General features: G+C 43.5%; 1 protein-coding gene and 1 non-coding gene across 2 annotated transcripts in view; both read left to right on the forward strand.

Moving 5' to 3' along the window:
- The window catches only part of LOC115165969 (complement C1s-B subcomponent), a 40,295-nt gene extending 20,481 nt beyond the window's left edge, over nucleotides 1–19,814 (forward strand). The window contains exons 12-20 of the mRNA XM_029719534.1: nucleotides 7,154–7,239; nucleotides 7,464–7,648; nucleotides 7,800–7,874; nucleotides 8,073–8,263; nucleotides 8,423–8,640; nucleotides 8,796–9,157; nucleotides 14,268–14,479; nucleotides 14,744–14,961; nucleotides 19,171–19,814. Of these exons, the coding sequence (XP_029575394.1) occupies nucleotides 7,154–7,239; nucleotides 7,464–7,648; nucleotides 7,800–7,874; nucleotides 8,073–8,263; nucleotides 8,423–8,640; nucleotides 8,796–9,157; nucleotides 14,268–14,479; nucleotides 14,744–14,961; nucleotides 19,171–19,528 (1,905 nt within the window). The 3' untranslated portion in view covers nucleotides 19,529–19,814. The remainder of the gene's footprint in view (nucleotides 1–7,153; nucleotides 7,240–7,463; nucleotides 7,649–7,799; nucleotides 7,875–8,072; nucleotides 8,264–8,422; nucleotides 8,641–8,795; nucleotides 9,158–14,267; nucleotides 14,480–14,743; nucleotides 14,962–19,170) is intronic.
- trnat-ugu (transfer RNA threonine (anticodon UGU)) lies at nucleotides 15,845–15,920 on the forward strand. Its single transcript has one exon. It is a non-coding gene; the product is annotated as a tRNA-Thr (tRNA).
- Nucleotides 19,815–23,181: the final 3,367 nt, after the last annotated feature.

A 23,181-nucleotide genomic window follows, 5' to 3' on the forward strand; every position in this document is an offset into this window, starting at 1 on the left:
TATGTCTGAAACACATGCTTCCAGGGAGGACAATTTTGGGGCTTCACCGTGTTTCATCGAAATGTACAGCTGTGTATTGTCCGCAAAGCAGTGAAAGTTAACATTATGTTTCCGAATTACATCAACAAGAGGTAAAATATATAGTGAAAACAATAGTGGTCCTAAAACAGAACCTTGAGGAACACTAAAACTTACAGTTGATTTGTCAGAGGACAAACCATCCACAGATGAGTGCAGTCCTTCACGAGTGCAGTGCAGTCTCTGAAGCGTTTCGTATACATAGTTTGTCTTCAGGAAGACAGTGAGTTGCTGCGCAACAGCTTTTTCCCAAATTTTGGAGAGGAATGGGAGATTCGATAGGCCGATAGTTTTTTATATTTTCTCGGTCAAGATTTGGCTTTTTTCAAGAGAGGCTTTATTACTGCCACTTTTAGTGAGTTTGATACACATCCGGTGGATAGGGAGCCATTTATTATGTTCAACATAGGAGGGCCAAGCACAGGAAACAGCTCTTTCAGTAGTTTAGTTGGAATAGGGTCCAGTATGCAGCTTGAAGGTTTAGAGGCCATTACTATTTTCATGAATGTGTCAAGAGATATAGGATAAAAAAACTTGAGTGTCTCCCTTGATCCTAGGTCCTGGAAGTGTTGTGCAGACACAGGACAACTGAGCTTTGGAGAAATACACAGAATGATCATGATCTTTTCATCAAAGAAGTTCAGGAATTTATCACTGCTGAAGTGAAAGCCATCCTCTCTTGGGGAATGCTTGTTAGTTAGCTTTGCGACAGTATCAAAAAGAAATGTAGGATTGTTCATATTCTCCTCAATTAAGTTGGAAAAATAGGATGATCGAGCAGCAGTGAGGGCTCTTCGATACTGCACGGTACTGTCTTTCCAAGCTAGTCAGAAGACTTCCAGTTTGGTGTAGCGCCATTTACCTTCACATTTTCTGGAAGCTTGCTTCAGGGTTCGGTATTTTCTGTATACCAGAGAGCTAGTTTCTTACAACAAATGTTCTTTGTTTTTAGTGGTGCGACTGCATCTAGGGTATTACGCAAGGTTAAATTTAGTTCCTCAGGTGGTTAACCGATTTTTGTACTCCGACGTCCTTGGGTAGGTGGAGGGAGTCTGGAAGGGCATCTAGGAATCTTTGGGTTGTCCGAGAATTTATAGCACAGCTTTTGATGATCCTTGGTTGTTGTCTAAGCAGATTATTTGTAGCGATTGCAAACGTAATAAATTGGTGGTCCGATAGTCCAGGATTATGAGGAAAAACATTAAGATCCACAATATTTATTCCACGGGACAAAGCTAGGTCCATAGTATGACTGTGGCAGTGAGTAGATCTGGAGACATGTTGGACAAAACCCACTGAGTTGATGATGGCTCCAAAAGCCTTTTTGAGTGAGTCTGTGGATTTTTCCATGTCAACGTTAAAGTCACCAAAAATGTGAATATTATCTGCCATGACTACAAGGTCCGATATTAATTCAGGGAACTCAGTGAGGAACGCTAACAGTAGCTATAAAAAGTGATTGAGTAGGCTGCATAGATGTCATGACTAGAAGCTGGAAAGATGAAAATGCAGTCATTTTTTATTTTGTAAATTGAAATTTGCTATCGTAAATGTTAGCAACACCTCTGCATTTGCGGGATGTGCGGGGGATTTTTTTTTTCTTTTTTTTTCACCTTTTATTTAACCAGATAGGCAAGTTGAGAACAAGTTCTCATTTACAATTGCGACCTGGCCAAAGAAGTTCGACACATACAACAACACAGAGTTACACATGGAGTAAAACAAACATACAGTCAATAATACAGTAGAAAAATAAGTCTATATACAATGTGAGCAAATGAGGTGAGATAAGGGAGCTAAAGGCAAAAAAGGCCATGGTGGCAAAGTAAATACAATATAGCAAGTAAAACACTGGAATGGTAGATTTGCAGTGGAAGAAAGTGCAAAGTAGAAATATAAATAATGGGGTGCAAAGGAGCAAAATAAATAAATACAGTTCGGGAAGAGGTAGTTGTATGGGCTAAATTATAGATGGGCTATGTACAGGTGCAGTGATCTGTGAGCTACTCTGACAGCTGGTGCTTAAAGCTAGTGAGGGAGATAAGTGTTTCCAGTTTCAGAGATTTTTGTAGTTCGTTCCAGTCATTGGCAGCAGAGAACTGGAAGGAGAGACGGCCAAAGGAGGAATTGGCTTTGGGGGTGACCAGAGAGATATACCTGCTGGAGCGCGTGCTACAGGTGGGTGCTGCTATGGTGACCAGTGAGCGGAGATAAGGGGGGACTTTACCTAGCAGGGTCTTGTAGATGACCTGGAGCCAGTGGGTTTGGTGACGAGTATGAAGCGAGGGCCAGCCAAAGAGAGCGTACAGGTCGCAGTGGTGGGTAGTATATGGGGCTTCGGTGACAAAACGGATGGCACTGTGATAGACTGCATCCAGTTTATTGAGTAGGGTATTGGAGGCTATTTTGTAAATGACATCGCCGAAGTCGAGGATCGGTAGTATGGTCAGTTTTACGAGGGTATGTTTGGCAGCATGAGTGAAGGATGCTTTGTTGCTAAATAGGAAGCAAATTCTACATTTAACTTTGGATTGGAGATGTTTGATGTGAGTCTGGAAGGAGAGCTTACAGTCTAACCAGACACCTAGGTATTTGTAGTTGTCCACATATTCTAGGTCAGAACCGTCCAGAGTAGTGATGCTGGACGGGTGGGCAGGTGCAGGCAGCGATCAGTTGAAGAGCATGCATTTGGTTTTACTTTTATTTAAGAGCAGTTGAAGGCCACGGAAGGAGAGTTGTATGGCATTGAAGCTCGTCTGGAGGGTTGTTAACACAGTGTCCAAAGAAGGGCCAGAAGTATACAGAATGGTGTCGTCTGTGTAGAGGTGGATCAGAGACTCACCAGCAGCAAGAACGACATCATTGATGTATACAGAGAAAAGAGTTGGCCCAAGAATTTAACCCTGTGGCACCCCCATAGAGACTACCAGAGGCCCGGACAACAGGCCCTCTGATTTGACACACTGAACTCTATCAGAGAAGTAGTTGGTGAACCAGGCGAGGCAATCATTTGAGAAACCAAGGCTATTGAGTCTGCCGATGAGGATGTGGTGATTGACAGAGTCGAAAGCCTTGGCCAGGTCAATGAATACGGCAGCACAGTATTGTTTCTTATCGATGGTGGTTACGATATCATTTAGGACCTTGAGCGTGGCTGAGGTGCACCCATGACCAGCTCTGAAACCAGATTGCATAGCGGAGAAGGTGCGGTGGGATTCGAAATGGTCAGTAATCTGTTTGTTAACTTGGCTTTCGAAGACCTTAGAAAGGCAGGGTAGGATAGATATAGGTCTGTAGCAGTTTGGGTCAAGAGTGTCCCCTCCTTTGAAGAGGGGGATGACAGCAGCTGCTTTCCAATCTTTTGGAATCTCAGACGACACGAACGAGAGGTTGAACAGGCTAGTAATAGGGGTTGCAACCATTTCGGCAGATAATTTTAGAAAGAAAGGGTCCAGATTGTCTATCCCGGCTGATTTGTAGGGGTCCAGATTTTGCAGCTCTTTCAGAACATCAGCTGACTGGATTTGGGAGAAGGAGAAATGGGAAAGGCTTGGGCGAGTAGCTGTGGGGGGTGCAGTGCTGTTGACTGCGGTAGGGGTAGCCAGGTGGAAAGCATGGCCAGCCATAGAAAAATGCTTATTGAAATTCTCAATTATAGTGGATTTATCAGAGGTGACAGAGTTTCCTATCCTCAGTGCAGTGGGCAGCTGGGAGGAGGTGCTCTTATTCTCCATGGACTTTACAGTGTCCCAGAACGTTTTTGAGTTTGTGTTGCATGAAGCAAATTTCTGCTTGAAAAGCTAGCCTTGGCTTTTCTAACTGCCTGTGTATATTGGTTTCTAACTTCCCTGAAAAGATGCATATCACGGGGGCTGTTCGATGCTAATGCAGAACGCCACAGGATGTTTTTGTGTTGGTTAACGGCAGTCAGGTCTGGAGAGAACCAAGGGCTATATCTGTTCCTGGTTCTAAATCTCCCCCTCTGTGGGAGAGAGAGGGCACTGTAGAACAGACCCACTAACCTGATCCTTCGGATCCTCACCGGAGTCATGACAGCACACAGTCAAGCCAACGCAGGAGTGGCTTCGGGGCAAGTCTCTGAATGTCCTTGAGTGGCCCAGTCAGAGCCTGGACTTGAACCTGATCGAACATCTCTGGAGAGACCTGAAATCAAATCAAATCAAATAGCTGTGCAGCGATGTTCCCCATCCCATCTGACAGAGCTTGAGAGGATCTGCAGAGAAGAATGGGAGAAACTCTCCAAGCTTGTTGCATCATACCCAAGAAGACACGATGCTGTCATCGCTGCTAAAGGTGCTTCAACAAAGTACTGAGTAAAGGGTCTGATTACTTATGTAAATGTGATATTTCCATTTTCTTTTTAATATAAATTAGCAACAATTTCTAAAAAACAGTTTTTGCTTCATCATTATGGGGTATTGTGTGTAGATTGATGAGGGAGATGTATTATATTTTTTCAATTTAAAATAAGGCTGTAACATAACAAAATGTGGAAAAAGTCAAGTGGTCTGAATACTTTTCCGAAGGCACTGTATGCATACTGTAGCTAAGAATTTAATACTAAGTATATGTTGTGTAGTAAGCTGTTAGTAGCCCATGTGCCTCATCCTAATAATTTGGTCCCTTTCCCCCTCATAACGTAGCCTACTGTCCTGACTTGGTGTTGCACATGTAGCCTACGGTTCTGACTTTTTATACATGGAGAAAGTGTAAGAACGGTCAATGTTCTAAATTCTGTCGCTGTACATTTCAAAAGTGCTGAACAAATAGTTATATTGACTACGTCCGTCCTAGCTCGCTCATGAATGTCTTAATCGAAATTACGGATTGCCTCTTGTCCGCTTGTCGTCCGCTTATGCCATAGTTTGTACATCTCAATTGTCAGTAGAAACCACATTTGTTTAAGCAAGTCAGCCATATCGGCTATATTTTTTTTAAAGGCAGTGTATGAGGCTGAATGAACTATTTCGCTGCCAGACAAGGTGTAGCAGTGGTAAGGATTCACTCCATGGTGCTGAAAAGAAAGCTCTGCTGTTGGGACAGCTTTATGTAGGCCCTAACTGTTTGTGGGCACCGTTTGTCACTTTTATAGTGCAATTCATGTATTGTTTAGTGTTGTGTAGTGGCTTTGCTGGCCATGCATCCCCCAAAAATTGGGGGAGTTTGCTCCACCAAGATTTACATGCTAAAATCTGCTCTTCCTGGGGTCCAGCAAAATTAAGGCAGTTATACCATTTAAAAAACATTACAATACATTCACAACAGAGTTCTTAACACATTAAGTATGTGCCCTCAGGCCACTACTCTACTACCACTTATCTACAACACAAAATCCATGTGTACGTGTGTGTATAGTGTGTATGTTATCACGTGTGTATGTATGTGTCTTTGCCTGTGTTTGTCTCTTCACAGTCCCAACTGTTCCATAAGGTGTATTTGTATCTGTTAAATCAAAATGTACTGCTTGAATGAGTTACTTGATGTGGAATAGAGTTTCATGTAGTCATGGCTCTATGTAGTACTGTGCGCCTCTCATGGTCTGTTCTGGACTTGGGGACTGTGAAGAGACCTCTGGTGGCATGTCTTGTGATGTATGCATGGGTGTCCGAGCTGTGTGCCATTAATTCAAACAGACAGCTCGGTGCATTTAACATGTCAATACCTCCTTGAGCCAGGCGAGATTATGCATATTATTAATGTTAGCTGTCTGTGTACATCCAAGGGCCAGCCGTGCTTCCCTGTTCTGAGCCAATTGCAATTTTCGGAAGTCCCTCTTTGTGGCACCTGACCACACGACTAAACAGTAGTCCAGGTGCGACATAACTAGGGCCCGTAGGACCTGCTTTGTTGATAGTGCTGTTAAGAAGGCAGAGCAGCGTTTTATTATGGACAGACTTCTCCCCATCTTAGATACTATTGTATCAATATGTTTTGACAATGACAGTTTGTAATCCAGGGTTACTCCAAGCAGCTTAGTCACCTCAACTTTGCACATTATTCATTACAAGATTTAGTTGGGGTTTAGGGTTTAGTGAATGATTTGTCCCAAATATAATGCTTTCAGTTTTTTTATATATATTTAGGACTAACTTATTCCTTGACACCCATTCTGAAACTAACTGCAGCTCTTTGTTAAGTGTTGCAATCATTTCGGTCGCTGTAGTAGCTGACGTGTATAGTGTTGAGTCATCCGCAAACATAGACATACTTGAATTACTCAAAGCCAGTGGCATATAGTTAGTAAATATTGAAAAAAGGGACCTAGGTAGCTGCCCTAGGGAATTCCTTATTCTACCTGGATTATGTTGGAGAGGCTCCAATTAAAGAACACTCTCTGTGGTAACACTTTCGGTAACCTTTCGGCTACTGGCTCTAACCACTAGGCTACCTAAAACCAGATTTGGTTGTAAAGCCATAAGCCATACATTTTTCCAGCAGCAGACTATGATCGATAATGTCAAAAGCCCTGCTAAAGTCTAACAAAACAGCCCCCTCCAATCTTTATATCATACATTTGTTTCTGCCAATCATCAGTCATTTGTGTAAGTGCTGTGCTAGTTGAATGTCCTTCCCTATATGCGTGCTGAAAGTCTGTTGTCAATTTGATTACTGTAAAATAGCATTGTATCTGGTCAACAACAACAAAAAATCCCAAAAGTTTACTATCTTGGCAACAGGCTGATTGGTTGGCTATTTGAGCCGGTAAATGGGGCTTTACTATTCTTAGGTAGCAGAATGACTTTAGCTTCCCTCCAGGCCGGAGGGCACACACTTTCTAGTAGGCTGATATTGAAGATGTGGCACTTTGTGACAACTGCTGCTCTATAGATACATTTCATTGTTCATCTTTCTCATCTCATCTGTCCGTCTCTGTTGCCTTTATTCTTGTTTCCGCCACTCTGTCAATCTACTTAGTTTGTCGATATCTTTCTGGGCCAAGTCAAACAGGGACGTTTTTTAACATGACTTTTAGACTCTTTAGTTAAACTCCCCACTCAAACAAACAGTCCGCTACAGTACCTGGAATGCTGAGAGGCTGTGATATACAGAGTGAGGATTTCAGGTCTTACACAGCAGGTTCATTCACCATAGTCTCTCCTGTCCAATCACAGTCATGGACTGGGTCTATTCAACACTCTGGTGAGTCTACTGTTGTTGTTTCTATTGTTGTTTCTGGCAAATTTTCCATGTCTCCCCTGCTTGGATTCAAGTTGTCGTAATATTACTAAACAGACGTATGAATTATGAGATCATGACTAATCAGTTATCAAAATACTTTTTGTACAGTATGTCTCAACATTATATTTTTATGATCAGACACACTTAGTCTCAAATCTCTGCTTCCCCATATTCTGTGTGTCCAGGCTGCTGGGTGTGTCTGTGTGTGAGTTTTGGGTTCCAGTTTCTTCTGCAGTGATTGGCTGTGGGGAACCTGAACCGATGCTGAATGGAGGGGTGACGTTCATATCTGGCTCTCAGAACCAGCACCTCTCAGTCATTCAGTACCACTGCAATGATCCGTTCTACAGTCTTCCTGAAGAACATAACGGTGAGACTAAAATCATCCTTATATTCTTCACTAGAGTGACATCTGTTTTCAACCTGCAGGTCTCTAATCTTTTGTAAATTTAACAACTACAACTATTCAATGCATAATGCATGTATCGTGTAATGCCATCTCTGACACGCATGTTTATCAGGAAACTTCACATGCTCATCAGACGGAAAGTGGAAAGACCGCCTGAACAGCTCACTGATTCCTCAATGTATCCCAGGTAACTCACAGTTTCACCCTTGCGCGCGCGTGTGTGTGTGTGTGTGTGTGTGTGTGTGTGTGTGTGTGTGTGTGTGTGTGTGTGTGTGTGTGTGTGTGTGTGTGTGTGTGTGTGTGCACTGTGTATTGTTTTCTCTCCCTGTGTGTATCTACAGTCAGTCTGTCCCTGGATGACCAGTAGGGGTCTCTCTGTCCATAGTGTGTGGTCGTCCTACAGTGAACCTCCCAGGATTTGGAAGGATTTTGGGGGGAAAGCCAGCTCCAGCTGGATCCTTCCCCTGGCAGGTGTTGCTGAGTGCTAATGGTAGAGGAGGAGGGATAGTGATCGGGGACTGCTGGATCATGACTGCAGCACATGTCCTGGATCAATATCCCTGGCGGTTTCTTAGGGTGAGGTGTGTGTGTTAATGAACAGAAACATGGGTTATCTTTCTGACTTGACTCATCTGTTTCTGTGCTAGATATATGATATGATGCAATGGAAAAAATATCTGTCTGACTGCTGTTTAAGTGTATATCTTAAGTGTGACTAATTTACCCTGTCCAAAGGTATATGTTGGACACAACAATGTGGAAACCCTTACCCAGTCTCCACCTCTTGAGGTCGCCTCAGTCCATATTCACTCTGACTACAACAATGTAGACAATGTAAACTATGACCATGACATCGCCCTGATCCATCTCAAACATCCAATCACTTTCAATGCTCATATCATGCCACTGTGTCTGCCAGCAAAGGACGCTAAATACCCGACTTGGCGGAATGGGTAAGCGTAGGTTTTATGTCTAAAACAGTCAGCTGCAAATATCTGCATCTTTTACTCAATTTGTGCATATTTGCAGATTTTCATATTGATTGTTTAAATTGTTGAGTCGCACAACAGCTTATGTCTATTCCATTGTCTCTTTCTCTCTGCTTCAGCTTAATTTCAGGATTTGGCCTGAAAGAGAGTGATATGTCTACCAATAACCTCATGTATGTTCCTCTACCTGTGGTGAACCAGACAATCTGTAGAAATTCTATTGACAAAGTGAGAAAGGAAAAAAATCTCAGTCTAACAGACAACATGTTCTGTGCTGGGAATTTTGAGGGAGGCAAGGACTCCTGTATGGGGGACAGTGGAGGAGCGTATGTCCTGAAGGAGGGTGATTATTTCTGGGCAGCAGGGATCGTCAGCTGGGGGATTAACTGTGGAGAGCCTGGAAAATATGGGGTCTACACCCGTGTGGCTAACTACGTAGACTGGATCAAGAAGACCATAGAGGAGGAAGAGCAAAAAACAAGTGAGAAACATTCTAAAATATAACTATTATGGATGTGATTGTGTGTTTTGTTGTTTTGTTGTTTTGTGCATGTGCATGTGCTCAACCCAAGATGGCGTAGCAGTGCAGACGTGGTTTGTCGTCCTCTCGTTCACTTTTTGTATTTTTCGTCTTTTTTGTATATATTTCAATTTATTTTTCAATCTCTTTTCCATTTTTTAATTAAATATACCTTCCGGTAACCTACCTCACTCAATGTGACACGGATCCTCTATTTTTTTTAGACCTTATAGCCAAAACTTTCATCAGAAGCCAGCCATCAGAGGCTAGCCAGCTAATTAGCTGCTAGTTATTTAGTCATTGTTAGCCACGCTAGCAGCCTTTACCCTCTGCACAGGCACCAGACGTTTTTTAGCCTGGATAATACCTGCCAGCCTCGGACTGTTTATCTCCACTACAACGCCGGATTCCTGCCGTAAACCCTGGACCATTACTTCTGGTCATCACAGCTAGCTGCCACCGAATGACCCAGCCCCGAAGCTAGCCCTGAGCCAGGTGCATCTCCCGGCTAGCAAACTAAATTACTACAACTACAATACCTCTTTCATCTGGCCCGGTCCCTTCGTCAACACGGTGCCCTGCCGTATCACCACGACTGGTCCGCAGACATAATTCCACCCGCTGTTCCCTCAATTGGCCTTTGCCGGACTACTAGCCCCGGCCTGCTAACTTTAAAGGCTGTGTCTCCCGCGTGCCAGCGTAGTAACGACTACGCCGCGGCTTCCCTGTTCCATCTATTGCTGTTCACTGGACCCTATGATCACTTGGCTACAAAGCTGATGCCTGCTAGACCGTTCATTTATCACGGTACTCCTTTTTGTTTATTTTTTGGTTTATCTGTCGGCCCTAGCCCTGATCTAAGGCCCTGTGTGTAGTTAACCGACCCTCTGCCCATTCATCGCCATTTTACCTGTTGTTGTTGTTGTCTTAGCTGATTAGCTGTTGTTGTCTTACCCGTTGTTGTCTTAGCTAGCTCTCCCAATCAACGCATGTGATTGCTTTATGCCTCGCTTTATGTCTCTCTCAAATGTCAATATGCCTTGTAATCTGTTGTTTAGGATAGTTATCATTGTTTTAGTTTACAGTGGAGCCCCTAGCCCCACTCTACATGCCTCAGATTCCTCCTTTGTCCCATCTCCCACACATGTGGTAACCTCACCCAGTATAACCAGCACATCCAGAGATGCAACCTCACTTATCACCACTCAGTGCCTGGGCTTACCTCCACTGTACCACACCCCACCATACCCCTGTCTGCACATTATGCCCTGAATCTATTCTACCATGCCCAGAAATCTGCTCCTTTTATTCTCTGTCCCCAACGCACTAGACGACCAGTCTTGATGGCCTTTAGCCGTACCCTCATCCTACTCCTCCTCTGTTCCTCGGGTGATGTGGAGGGTAACCCAGGCCCTGCGTGTCCCCAAGCACTCTCATGTGTTGACTTCTGTAATCGAAAAAGCCTTGGTCTCATGCATGTTAACATCAGAAGCCTCCTCCCTAAGTTTGTTTTACTCACTGCTTTAGCACACTCCGCCAACCCTGATGTCCTTACCATGTCTGAATCCTGGCTTAGCCTCACTAGGGTAGGGGGCACTATTTTCACCTCCGGATGAAAAGCGTGCCCAAAGTAAACTGCCTGCTACTCAGGCCCAGAAGCTAGGATATGCATATAATTGGTATATTTGGATAGAAAACACTCTAAAGTTTCCAAAACTGTTAAAATAATGTCGGAACTGATATGGCCGGTGAAAACCTGAGAAATTTTTTTTTGTTGTAGTTTTTTATTGAATGCCATTGCAGTATCCATTGACTTAGGACTTAAATTGCACTTCCTATGGCTTGCACTAGATGTCAACAGTCTTTAGAAATTGTTTCAGGCTTGTATTCTGGAAAATGAGGGAGTAAGACCACTTTGAATGAGTGGACCCTGCTGTGTCCCAGAGGTTTTTCATGCGCACGACCGAGAGTGCGCCTTTCTTGTTTTCCTTTTATATTGACGAAGCTTTTGTCCGGTTGAAATGTTATTGATTATTATGACTAAAAACAACCTGAGGATTGATTATAAACATCATTTGACATGTTTCTATGAACTTTACTGATACTTTTCGGAATTTTCGTCTGTCTGTTGTGACTGCCTTTGAGCCTGTGGATTACTGAACAAAACGCCTGAACAAAACTGAGGTTTTTGGATATAAAGAGGGACTTTATCGAACAAAATGAACATTTATTGAGTAAATGGGAGTCTTGTGAGTCCAACCATATGAAATTCATCAAAGGCAAGTGATTAATTCTATCACTAATTCTGACTTGTGTGACTCCTCTACTTGGCTGGTAACTTTTTGTAATGATTTGTCTGCTGGGTGCTGTTCTCAGATAATCGCATGGTATGCTTTCGCCGTAAAGCCTTTTTGAAATCTGACACCGTAATTGGATTAACAAGAAGTTAATCTTTAAACCGATGTATAACACTTGTATGTTTTATGAATTTTTATAATGAGTATTTTTGTTTTTGAATTTGGCGCTCTGCAATTTCACTGGATGTTGGCCAGGTGGGACGGTAGCGTCCCACACCCCCTAGAGAGGTTTAGGAAGGCCACCAAAAATTCTGAAATTTCCATACCCAACTACAACATTTTCCGTCAAGATAGAACTGCCAAAGGGGGAGGAGTTGCAATCTACTGCAGAGATAGCCTGCAAAGTTCTGTCATACTTTCCAGATCTATGCCCAAACAGTTCGAACTTCTAAGTTTAAAAATGAATCTCTCCAGAAACAAGTCTCTCACTGTTGCCGCCTGTTATAGACCCCCCTCAGCTCCAAGCTGTGCCCTGGACACCATATGTGAATTGATTGCCCCTCATCTATCTTCAGAGTTTGTTCTGTTAGGTGACCTAAACTGGGATATGCTTAACACCCCGGCAGTCCTACAATCTAAGCTAGATGCCCTCAATCTCACAAAAATCATCAAGGAACCCACCAGGTACAACCCTAAATCCGTAAACATGGGCACCCTCATAGATATTATCCTGACCAATTTGCTCTCCAAATACACCTCTGCTGTTTTCAACCAGGATCTCAGTGATCACTGTCTCCTTGCCTGCATCCGCTATGGGTCCGCTGTCAAATGACCCCCCCTCATCACTGTCAAATGCTCCCTAAAACACTTCTGTGAGCAGGCCTTTCTAATCGACCTGGCCCGGGTATCTTTGAAGGATCTTGACCTCATCCCGTCAGTCGAGGATGCCTGGTCATCCTTTAAAAGTAATTTCCTCACCATCTTAAATCAGCATGCCCCTTTCAAAAAATGTAGAACGAAGAACAGATATAGCCCTTGGTTCACTCCAGACCTGACTGCCCTTGACCAGCACAAAAACATCCTGTGGCGGACTGCAATAGCATCGAATAGTCCCCGCGATATGCAACTGTTCAGGAAAGTCAGGAATGCAAAGGCTAGCTTTTTCTAACAGAAATGTGCATCCTGTAGCTCTAACGTCAAAAAGTTTTGGGACACTGTAAAGTCCATGGAGAACAAGAGCACCTCCTCCCAGCTGCCCACTGCACTGAGGCTAGGTAACACGGTCACCACCGATAAATCTATGATAATCGAAAATTTCAATAAACATTTCTCTACGGCTGGCCATGCTTTCCTCCCTACCCCGGCCAACAGCTCTTCAATTCTCGGGTCGACTCTTTTCTCTGTATATATCAATGATGTCGCTCTTGCTGCGGGTGATTCCCTGATCCACCTCTACGCAGATGACACCATTCTGTATACATCTGGCCCTTCTTTGGACACTGTGCTAACTAACCTCCAAACAAGCTTCAATGCCATACAACACTCCTTCTGTGGCCTCCAACTGCTCTTAAACGTTAGTAAAACCAAATGCATGCTTTTCAACCGTTCGCTGCCGGCACCCGCCCGCCCGACTAGCATCACTACCCTGGACGGTTCTGACTTAGAATATGTGGACATCTACAAATACCTAGGTGTCTGGCTAGACTGTAAACTCTCATTCCAGACTCATATCAAACATCTCCAATCCAAAATTAAATCTAGAATTGGCTTTCTTTTTCGCAACAAAGCCTCCTTCACTCATGCCGCCAAACTTACCCTCGTAAAACTGACTATCCTACCGATCCTCAACTTCTACAAAATAGCTTCCAACACTCTACTCAGCAAAGTGGATGCAGTCTATCACAGTGCCATCCGTTTTGTTACCAAAGCCCCTTATACCACCCACCACTGTGACCTGTATGCTCTAGTCGGTTGGCCTCGCTACATATTCGTCGCCAGACCCACTGGCTCCAGGTCATCTATAAATCTATGCTAGGTAACGCTCCGCCTTATCTCAGCTCACTGGTCACGATAACAACACCCACCCATAGCACGCGCTCCAGCAGGTATATCTCACTGGTCCTCCCCAAAGCCAACTCCCCCTTTGGCCGCCTTTCCTTCCAGTTCTCTGCTGCCAGTGACCGGAACAAATTGCAAAAATCACTGAATCAGGAGACTTATATTTCCCTCACTAACTTTAAACATCAGCTATCTGAGCAGCTAACCGATCGCTGCAGCTGTACATAGTCCATCTGTAAATAGCCCACCCAATCTACCTACCTCATCCCCATATTGTTTTTATTTACTTTTCTGCTCTTTTGCACACCAGTATCTCTATTTGCACATCATCTGCTCATTTATCACTCCAGTGTTAATCTGCTAAATTGTAATTACTTCGCTCCTGTGGCCTATTTATTGCCTTCCTCCTCACGCCATTTGCATACACTGTACATAGACTTTTTTTTCTATTGTGTTATTGACTGCACGCCTGTTTATTCCATGTGTAACTCTGTGTTGTTGTTTGTGTCGCACTGCTTTGCTTTATCTTGGCCAGGTCGCAGTTGTAAATGAGAACTTGTTCTCAACTGGCCTACCTGGTTAAATAAAGGTGAAATATTTTTTTTTTTTAAAGTGCTTTGGCTGTATGCTTTTCTACGGTAATAATGGACCCAATGTGGAATATGAACTACTGCTGAGAGGAGAAGTGACATTTTGTTCTCTTCCTGATCCACCAGTCTGTGGAAGACCCATGGTGTCCATAGAAATACACCAGAGGATTCTGGGAGGAGAGGTAGCTCCAAAAGGAACATTCCCCTGGCAGATGCTTCTCAGTATGGAAGGAGGGCGATCAGGAGGGATGGTCATTGGGGACAGGTGGATCCTGACTGCTGCTCATGGCCTGGTGCATCAACATAACAACCAAGTCATCAAGAAGAGTGAAGTTATGGTAGTGCAATAATGATTATGGCAGTGTTTACATAATGACTAGGGCCAGGAGTTTTTTCTGATTAACTCTGGTTGAGAATTATAGGTTAATCATAGAAAAACTCCTGGCCCTTCATCTGAGATCATGACAAAGATTGAGGAAGGAGTGGAGAGACAATAAACATGCTTCTGGGTGCTCATAGTTGAAGAAACGACTATTTCCACCCAGCAGTTAAATGCAGTAACTGACTGAAATTCACACACATTTTCCTTCACTTCATAACAGGCATACGTTGGCGACAACAATGTGGAAAACCTCCTTCAGTCTCCACCTCTTGAAGTGGCCTCTCTCCATCCTCACCCTGGGTACAACAACACAGATGGTTTATCCTTCAACCACGACATTGCCTTGATCAAGCTCCAACACCCACTCACATTCAGTAGTTCCATCATGCGAGTGTGTCTGCCTGAAAAGGATGCTGAATACTCCACTGGAAGAGTTGGGTAAGAGTTGGCTCTCCTGTGCAGTAAATGTTTGATCTTTGACAGTAGAGTTATTGGGCATTCTCTATTTCTGTTTCCATTGTATTTTTTTTAAATCCTAAAACTACCTCAATGCATGTCACGTAGCTCAAGGAGGAGGAAACGGGTGAGTCAGGCGCAGGAGACGAAATGTCCGTAGAATATATATTTAATAATGTCCAGAGTGAATACAACGACTAGGCAGGGTGCAAACCACAACCAAGAGGGAGAACAGCTCCAAACTCAAAAAATACACGGGGTGCAGCCCGGCAACCCTATAGCCTATCAAAAATGTTGTGTAAATAAAACACATAGGGAAAAAACATCCAGCCCTTAACCTTAACGTAACACAGAACAATCCCGCACAAATCCCAAACAAGAAACAGACAAACTAAATACTCTCCCACTAATTACAAACAAGGAACAGGTGCGTACTAAACAGACATAACCAACAGACACATGAAACATGGATCGGTGGCAGCTAGTAGGCCGGCGACGACGACCGCCGAGCGCTGCTCGACCGGGGAGTGGCGCCACCTTCTGTGGACGTTGTGACAATGCAATGGAAATGGAAGCTATGATACTGCATTTGTCATTTCTCTCTCTCTAACCCTGTTATACTTGGTTCTAACTTGCATCCTTTGTCCTGATCTTGTCCACATTCTGATTGTGCCCAAATTATTACACAGGTGTAGACAATCAAAAGACACATTGTGATCTGATTGTGATCAGATCATCCTGCCCACTTCCGGAGGAAGTCAGACATACATTGTGTCTGGATATCTTACATTTGTAGACAGATCTGGACAGAGAAATCATTTAAATCATCATCATTATTCCGCCTTCTAAAATCAGTGACAGACAAGCCTTCCCTGTAGCTCAGTTGGTAGAGCATGGTGTTTGTAACACCAGGGTTGTGGGTTCGATTCCCACGGGGGGCCAGCACAGAAAAAAAAAAAATGTATGAAATGTATGCATTCACTACTGTAAGTCGCTCTGGATAAGAGCGTCTGCTAAATGACTAAAATGTAAATGTAAATATTGACCAATTACATCACAATGTGTCTTAGAATAAATAAATATTATTTTGGAAGAATATCTGTTTAATAATTTGAATAAATGAAGGGACCAGGAAATTTGGTCACAATGTAGACACAGTGGATGGATAACAGACACATTTAAATAGCATGTGTAGCACAGGAGGTTGGCGGCACCTTAATTGCCCTCAAAGCTCATCAATAAGCTAAGGGCCCTGAGCCTAAACACCTCCCTCTGCAACTGGATCCTGGACTTTCTGATGGGCCGCCCCCAGGTGATAAGGGTAGGTAACAACACATCCGCCACGCTGATCCTCAACATGGGGGCCCCTCAGGGGTGCGTGCTCAGTCCCCTCCTGTGCTCCCAGGTCACTCATGACTGCATGGCCAGGCACGACTCCAACACCATCATTAAGTTTGCCGATGACACAACAGTGGTAGGCCTGATCACAGAGAACGACGAGACAGCCTATAAGGAGTAGGTCAGAGACCTGGCCGTGTGGTGCCAGGATAACAGCCTCTCCCTCAACGTGATCAAGACAAACAAGATGATTGTGGACTACAGGAAAAGGAGGGCCAAGCACGCCCCCATTCTCATTGACGGGGCTGTAGTGGAGCAGGTTGAGAGCTTCAAGATCCTTGGTGTCCATATCCCCAACAAACTAACATGGTCCAAGCACACCAAGACAGTAGTGAAGAGGGCACGACAAAACCTATTCCCCCTCAGGAGACTGAAAAGATTTGGCATGGGTCCACAGATCCCCAAATGGTTTTACAGCTGCACCATCGAGAGCATCCGGACGGGTTGCATCACTGCCTGGTATGGCAGCTGCTCAGCCTCCGACTGCAAGGCACTACAGAGGGTAGCCCTAAAAATTGTCAAAGACCCCAGCCACCCTCGTCATAGAATGTAATCTCTGCTACCGAACAGCAAGCGGTACCGGAGCGCCAAGTCTAGGCCTGTCACGTCCTGACCATAGAGTGGTCTTATTTTCTATGGTAGAGATGGTCAGGACGTGACTAGGGGGTTTATCTAGTTTATTTTTCTATGTTATGTTCTAGTTCCTTTTTCTATGTTGGGGTTTTGGTATGATTCCCAATTAGAGGCAGCTGGTCATCGTTGTCTCTAATTGGGGATCATATTTAAGGAGTTGTTTTTCCCACCTGTGTTTGTGGGAGATTATTTTAGAGTTAGTGCATGTAGTACCTCTTCGTTACGGTTTGTTGTTTTGTTTATGATTTATTGTATGTCTTGCATAGTTTCACATTAAAATTTTAATATGTGGAACGATACCCACGATACGCTTTGGTCCGTTCCTACACACAGTCGTGACAGAATCTCCCACCACCAGAGGACCAAGCAGCGTGGTCAAGAGGAATGGACCTGGGAGGAAATACTGGACGGGAAAGGACCCTGGAGTCAGGAAGGGGAGTATCGCCGTCCGAAGAAGGAGATAGAGGCTGCGAGAGCAGAACGGCGACGATACGAGGAACTATACTAACAACGGAAGCCCGAGAGGCAGCTCCAAAAAAAGAATGGGGGGGGGGGGCACACGGGGAGTTTGGTGGAGTCAGGTTTGGGACCTGAGCCAACTCCTCATGCTTACCGTTGAGAGCCGAGGGGTGAACCAGAGCCAGTCAGGGAGACGAGTGAGGAACTCGACGCAAGATTCCGGAGAGGTGTTGGCATTGAGAGCGCTGCAGAGCGGGCGTGCTGAGGAGCGTGACACCAGTCCGGTTTCATATGCACCAGTTTCACGCATCTGGCCATCAGTGCGCCTCCCCAGTCCGGTACGTCCTGTGTCTCCTGTGTGACCAGACAGGCACCGTGTTATGCAGTGATGCGCACCGTATCTCCAGTGCGTCTCCACACCCCAGTGCGTCCTGTGCCAGCGCCCCACACTTGCCGGGCTAAAGGGAGCATTCAGCCAGGACGGATTGTGCCAGCTCTATGCTCCAGACCTCCAGTGCGCCTCCACGGTCCAGTACATCCTGTGCCTCCTCCTCGCACTCTTCCTGAAGTGCGTGTCCTCAGTCAGGTACGTCCTGTGCCTGCTCCCCATAAAGGGAGTAGTACACAGCGTTGTACGAGATCTTCAGTTTCTTGGCAATTTCTCGCATGGAATAGCCTTCATTTCTCAGAACAAGAATAGACTGACAAGTTTCAGAAGAAAGTTATTTGTTTCTGGTCATTTTGAGCCTGTTATCGTACCCACAAATGCTGATGCTCCAGATACTCAACTAGTCTGAAGAAGTCCAGTTGTATTACTTTCTTAATCAGCACAACCGTTTTCAGCTGTGCTAACATAATTGCAAAAGGGTTTTCTAATGATCAATTAGCCTTTTAAAATTATAAACTTGGATTAGCTAACATAACGTGCCATTGGAGCAAAGGAGTGATGGTTGCTGATAATGGGCCTCTGTACGCCTATGTAGATATTCCATAAAGAATCTGCCGTTTCCAGCTACAATAGTCATTTACAACATTAACAATGTCTACACTGTATTTCTGATCAATTTTATGTTATTTTAATGGACAAAAAAATGTGCCTTCCTTTCAAAAACAAGGACATTTCTAAGTGACCCCAAACTTTTGAACGGTAGTGTACATGTACATATTACTTCAATTACCTCGACTAACCAGTGCCCCCACACATTAACTCTGTACCGGTACCCCCTGTATATAGCCTCGCTATTGTTATTTTACTGCTGCTCTTTAATTATTTGTTACATTTATTATTATTTTGGGGGGTGTATTTTTCTTAAAACTGCATTGTTGTTTAAGGGCTTGTAAGTAAGCATTTCACTGTAAGGTCTACACCTTTTGTATTCAGGGCATGTGACAAATAAAATGTGATTTTGATTTGATTTGAATTGAATTGGGGAGGACAGGCTCGTGGTAATGGCTGGAGCGGAATCAGTGGAAAGGTATCAACAACACCAAACACATGGTTTCCATGTGTTTGATGCCATTCCCTTCGCTACGTTCCAGCCATTATTATGAGCCGTCCTCCCCTCAGCAGCCTCTGGAAATGTGGGCACAATCTGAATGTAGACAAGGTCAGGACAAAGGACCCATGTTAGCACCAGGTATAAACGGGGCTTCTCTCTCTTTCTCTCTCTCTCTCGATCTCTCTCTCCCTCCCTCTCTCAGCTGGGTTTCAGGGTTTGGCCTCAAAGATGATGATGAAATGCCCAGTAACCTCAGATATGTCCGGATTCCCCTGGTGGACCAGGTGAAGTGCAGAAGCTCTATTGATGAGGCGAGGAAGAAGAAGAGAGAAGCACCTGATTTGACAGACGGCATGTTCTGTGCCGGGTTACCAGAGGGTGGAAAGGACACCTGTGCAGGGGATGGTGGAGGGCCATATGTCCTGAAGTATGGGGGAGTTTTCTGGGCAGCAGGGATCGCCAGCTGGGGAATTGACTGTGGAGAGCCAGGACAATATGGGGTCTACACCCGCATAGCTAACTACGTAGAATGGATCAAGAAGACCATGGAGGAGAATTGAAATTATGGCTGAAAAATGATGCAAGAAATGTTTGAGTTTGTCGAGGATAGCAGCAAATATAAAAAATAAACATTAGATATGTTTTTTATTGAATTAAGGGTTTTCTGTAACTGGAGCATATTAAATACATTTTAAGTCTGTTTTTTTAACATTACATAATTGTTATTATCAACTGTATAGCTCATTTTAATACACTGAGTGTACAAAACATTAGGAACACCTGCTTTTCCATGACATACAGTGCATTTGGAAAGTATTTAGACCCCTTGACTTTTTCAAAATTATGTTACGTTACAGCCTTATTCTAAAATGCATAAAATATAATACAATTGAAACGTCTGACCTCTGTTATTGCCAACAAGGGTTTTGCCACCAAGTACTAAGTCATGTTTTGCAGAGGCGTCAAATACTTATTTATCTCATAAAAATGCAAATCAATTTATAACATTTTTTACATGCGTTTTTCTGAATTTTTGTTGTTGTTATTCTGTCTCTCACTGTTCAAATAAACCTACCATTACAATTATAGACTGATCATTTCTTTGTCAGTGGGCAAATGTACAAAATCAGCAGGGGATCAAATACTTTTTTCCCTCACTGTACTTTTGTACCTATTTCCTCCAGCATCTTCACAAGGTCCTTTGCCGTTGCTCTGGGATTGATTTGCACTTTTCGCACCAAAGTACGTTAATCTCTAGGATTCAGAACGCATCTGCTTCCTGAGCGGTATGACGGCTGCTTGGTCCCATGGTGTTTATACTTGCATACTATTGTTTGTACAGATGAATGTTGTACCTTCAGGCATTTGGAAATTGCTCCCAAGGATGAACCAGACTTGTGGAGATTTTCTTTCTGAGGTCTTGGCTGATTTCTTTTGATTTTCCCATGATGTCAAGCAAATAGGCACTGAGTTTGTAGGTAGGCCTTGAAATACATCCACAGGTACACCTCCAATTGACTCAAATTATGTCAATTAGCCTATCAGAAGCTTCTAAAGCCATGACATAATTTTTGGGAATTTTCCAAGCTGTTTAAAGCTTGTTAACTTCTGACCCACAGGAATTGTGATACAGTGAATTATAAGTGAAATAATCTGTCTGTAAATAATTGTTGAAAAAATTACTTGTGTCATGCACAAAGTAGATGTCCTAACTGACTTGCCAAAACTATAGTTTGTTCACAAGAAATTTGTGGAGTGGTGAAAAACGAGTTTTAATGACTCCAACATAAGTGTATGTTAACTTCCAACTTCAACTGTCTATAACTACTGCTGTATACACCTTTTTCTATTAATATACTGTCCACAATGTCTACACACACCATCATACCAGACTCTGACAATGCTCCTTATAATATTTCTACATTTCTTATTAATTTTTTGGGTGTATTGTTTTTTATTGTTAGGTATTGCTTCCCTGTTGGAGCTAGGAACATACGCATTTCGCTACACCTGTGATACTATCTGTAAAATATATGTACTCAACCAATATTTTTTTTTCTCGATTTGTCCATTCATCTAATTGCACTGTTACTATCCTGGAGTTATTTTGGAGTGTACGAACATGCACAGGTAGGTAGTGCACAGGTAGTCTACTTTTTGAAGTGATTTGTCTTTTGACAATAAGATGAAAACATCATGACTGGTTGTGTTCATGCCAAATTAATAGGTAATAAAAACTATTACTATTAGGCCCATTAAAAAACATGTGCGGGTCCTGTGAAATGAATTGAGACCCCCTGAAGGTATAATTCGCTGTCTGGAAAAGAGGGAGAAGAAAGTGTGTCATGATAACAGAAGAGGAAAAGAGGAGGGGAGGAGCTAAAGAGCTTAGGACCATATTGACTTCACTTCATGTATCCCTTTCAGAAGACCTTGTCTGATTAACAGAAAATCCTAGATTCCTACTAGCTACAGTAAGAAGATGCAATCCTGTAGTTTTCCTGTCTCTTATTAAGAGGCAGAGTATATGCAGGAGGCAACCACCTCCTCTGTTCCCCTCATTTTGAAATGGCCTATTTCATCATCACCACGCACCCACTCACATTCAGTAGTTCCATCATGCGAGTGTGTCTGCCTGCAAAGGGTGCTGAATAATCCATTGGACGAGTTGGTTAAGAATAACATAATACAGTATATTGAATTTAGCAGATGCTTTTATCCAAGCGACTTACAGTCATGCGTGCATAAATTGTTCATATGGGTGGCCCAAGATGGAATCGAACCCACTATCCTTGGTATTGTAAGCACCATGCTCTACCAACTGAGCCCCACAATGTCCTGTAAGAAGGATCTTCAGACGATATTTGACAGAATGTGTCTGTATGTCTTGTTATGGAAGGACTTTCTCTCACTCTTTCCTTCTCGGTTTCTATCCCAGCTGGGTTTTGGGGTTCAGTAATTCTAGTGGCAGTTATTCAGATGAGCTCAGATATGTTCGACTCTCCCTAGTGGACCAGGAGAAGTGCAGCAACACCATTGAGGAGGCGAAAGCAAAGGGAACATCAGACCATTACTCCACATGAAGACCACACATGCTCATATCGTACAGTAGAACTCAGACAAAGAGGAGATCAAACTCTTCAGCACAGGTGAATTGCTTTAGACACCCTTGACTCTCAGACATGGGGCTCTATTTTAACAAACCCAAATGGAACTCAGTTGGGGTCTCAAGTTACTTTTGAGAGTTAAAATAGTAGAATAAACAAGGTGCAAGTTCGAATTTGGTTGTGAATCAGCAGTTTTCCTCTAGTTTTGTCAGTCACTGACACTCACTCAATAAGCCATGACAGATTTCAAAAATTTGAATGGTAAATTAGTCTAGCCCATTATCTAAACTTGTAGTTATCATGGCCAATTACCGACCGGGCACACAGGGCATGTGCCAAGGGGCCTTGACCTCCAAGGGGCCTTGACCTCCAAGGGGCACCCATTGATTTTGTTAGTCACTCTCACTCAGATATCATTAACATGGTATAAGTCATGGCAAAATGTGTAGAATTGCAGGAAATCTGTTAGAAAATTGCAAAATGTTCTCTCCGCCCTATGGCAAAATGTGTAGAATTGCAGGAAATTAACTTTAAAACATGTTGCCCGCTTGGGCCTCCAAATCTCGCTTAGGGCCCCCAAAAGGCTAGAGCCAGGCTTGGCAATGTGAATTAAGTGCTGGTGGTAGTACTATAGGTTCAGGGGTGTGTCAGAAATATTTTGGCTATTTCCGCAACCACAATTATGGTTGCAGTTGCTAGCGGTGGCACGAAAGGGCTGGGTTTTGATGAATCAACAAGTTGTGGGTGTGTTGAGGCTTGGCCCCTCACTGCAGTCCACATTGTTCTAGTTGCATTTCTTCAATATGGAACTACGTTGTTAAGCATAGGCTATAGTATTCACACTGATATAGGGGCTATGCCTACTGTAAACTGGAGTCTGCACATTGACATTCCAGACAGTCAAAAAGCAAGATTAAATTCACTAGGCTATTTGATAAGGCCTAAAAAGACAGTATATAACTCTAATCAAATTCTAATAAAAACGAAACAACAACTTGCTTTAAAAGGATATGTCTAAATATAGTTCCAGGCACCATAATTCCTCCCCGTGGGTCTATAATACAGGTTTTACACACATCCAAACTTCTCACCGGAGCTGGATGAAG

This window comes from Salmo trutta, chromosome 3, assembly GCF_901001165.1.
Source record: "Salmo trutta chromosome 3, fSalTru1.1, whole genome shotgun sequence".
NCBI lineage: Eukaryota > Metazoa > Chordata > Actinopteri > Salmoniformes > Salmonidae > Salmo > Salmo trutta.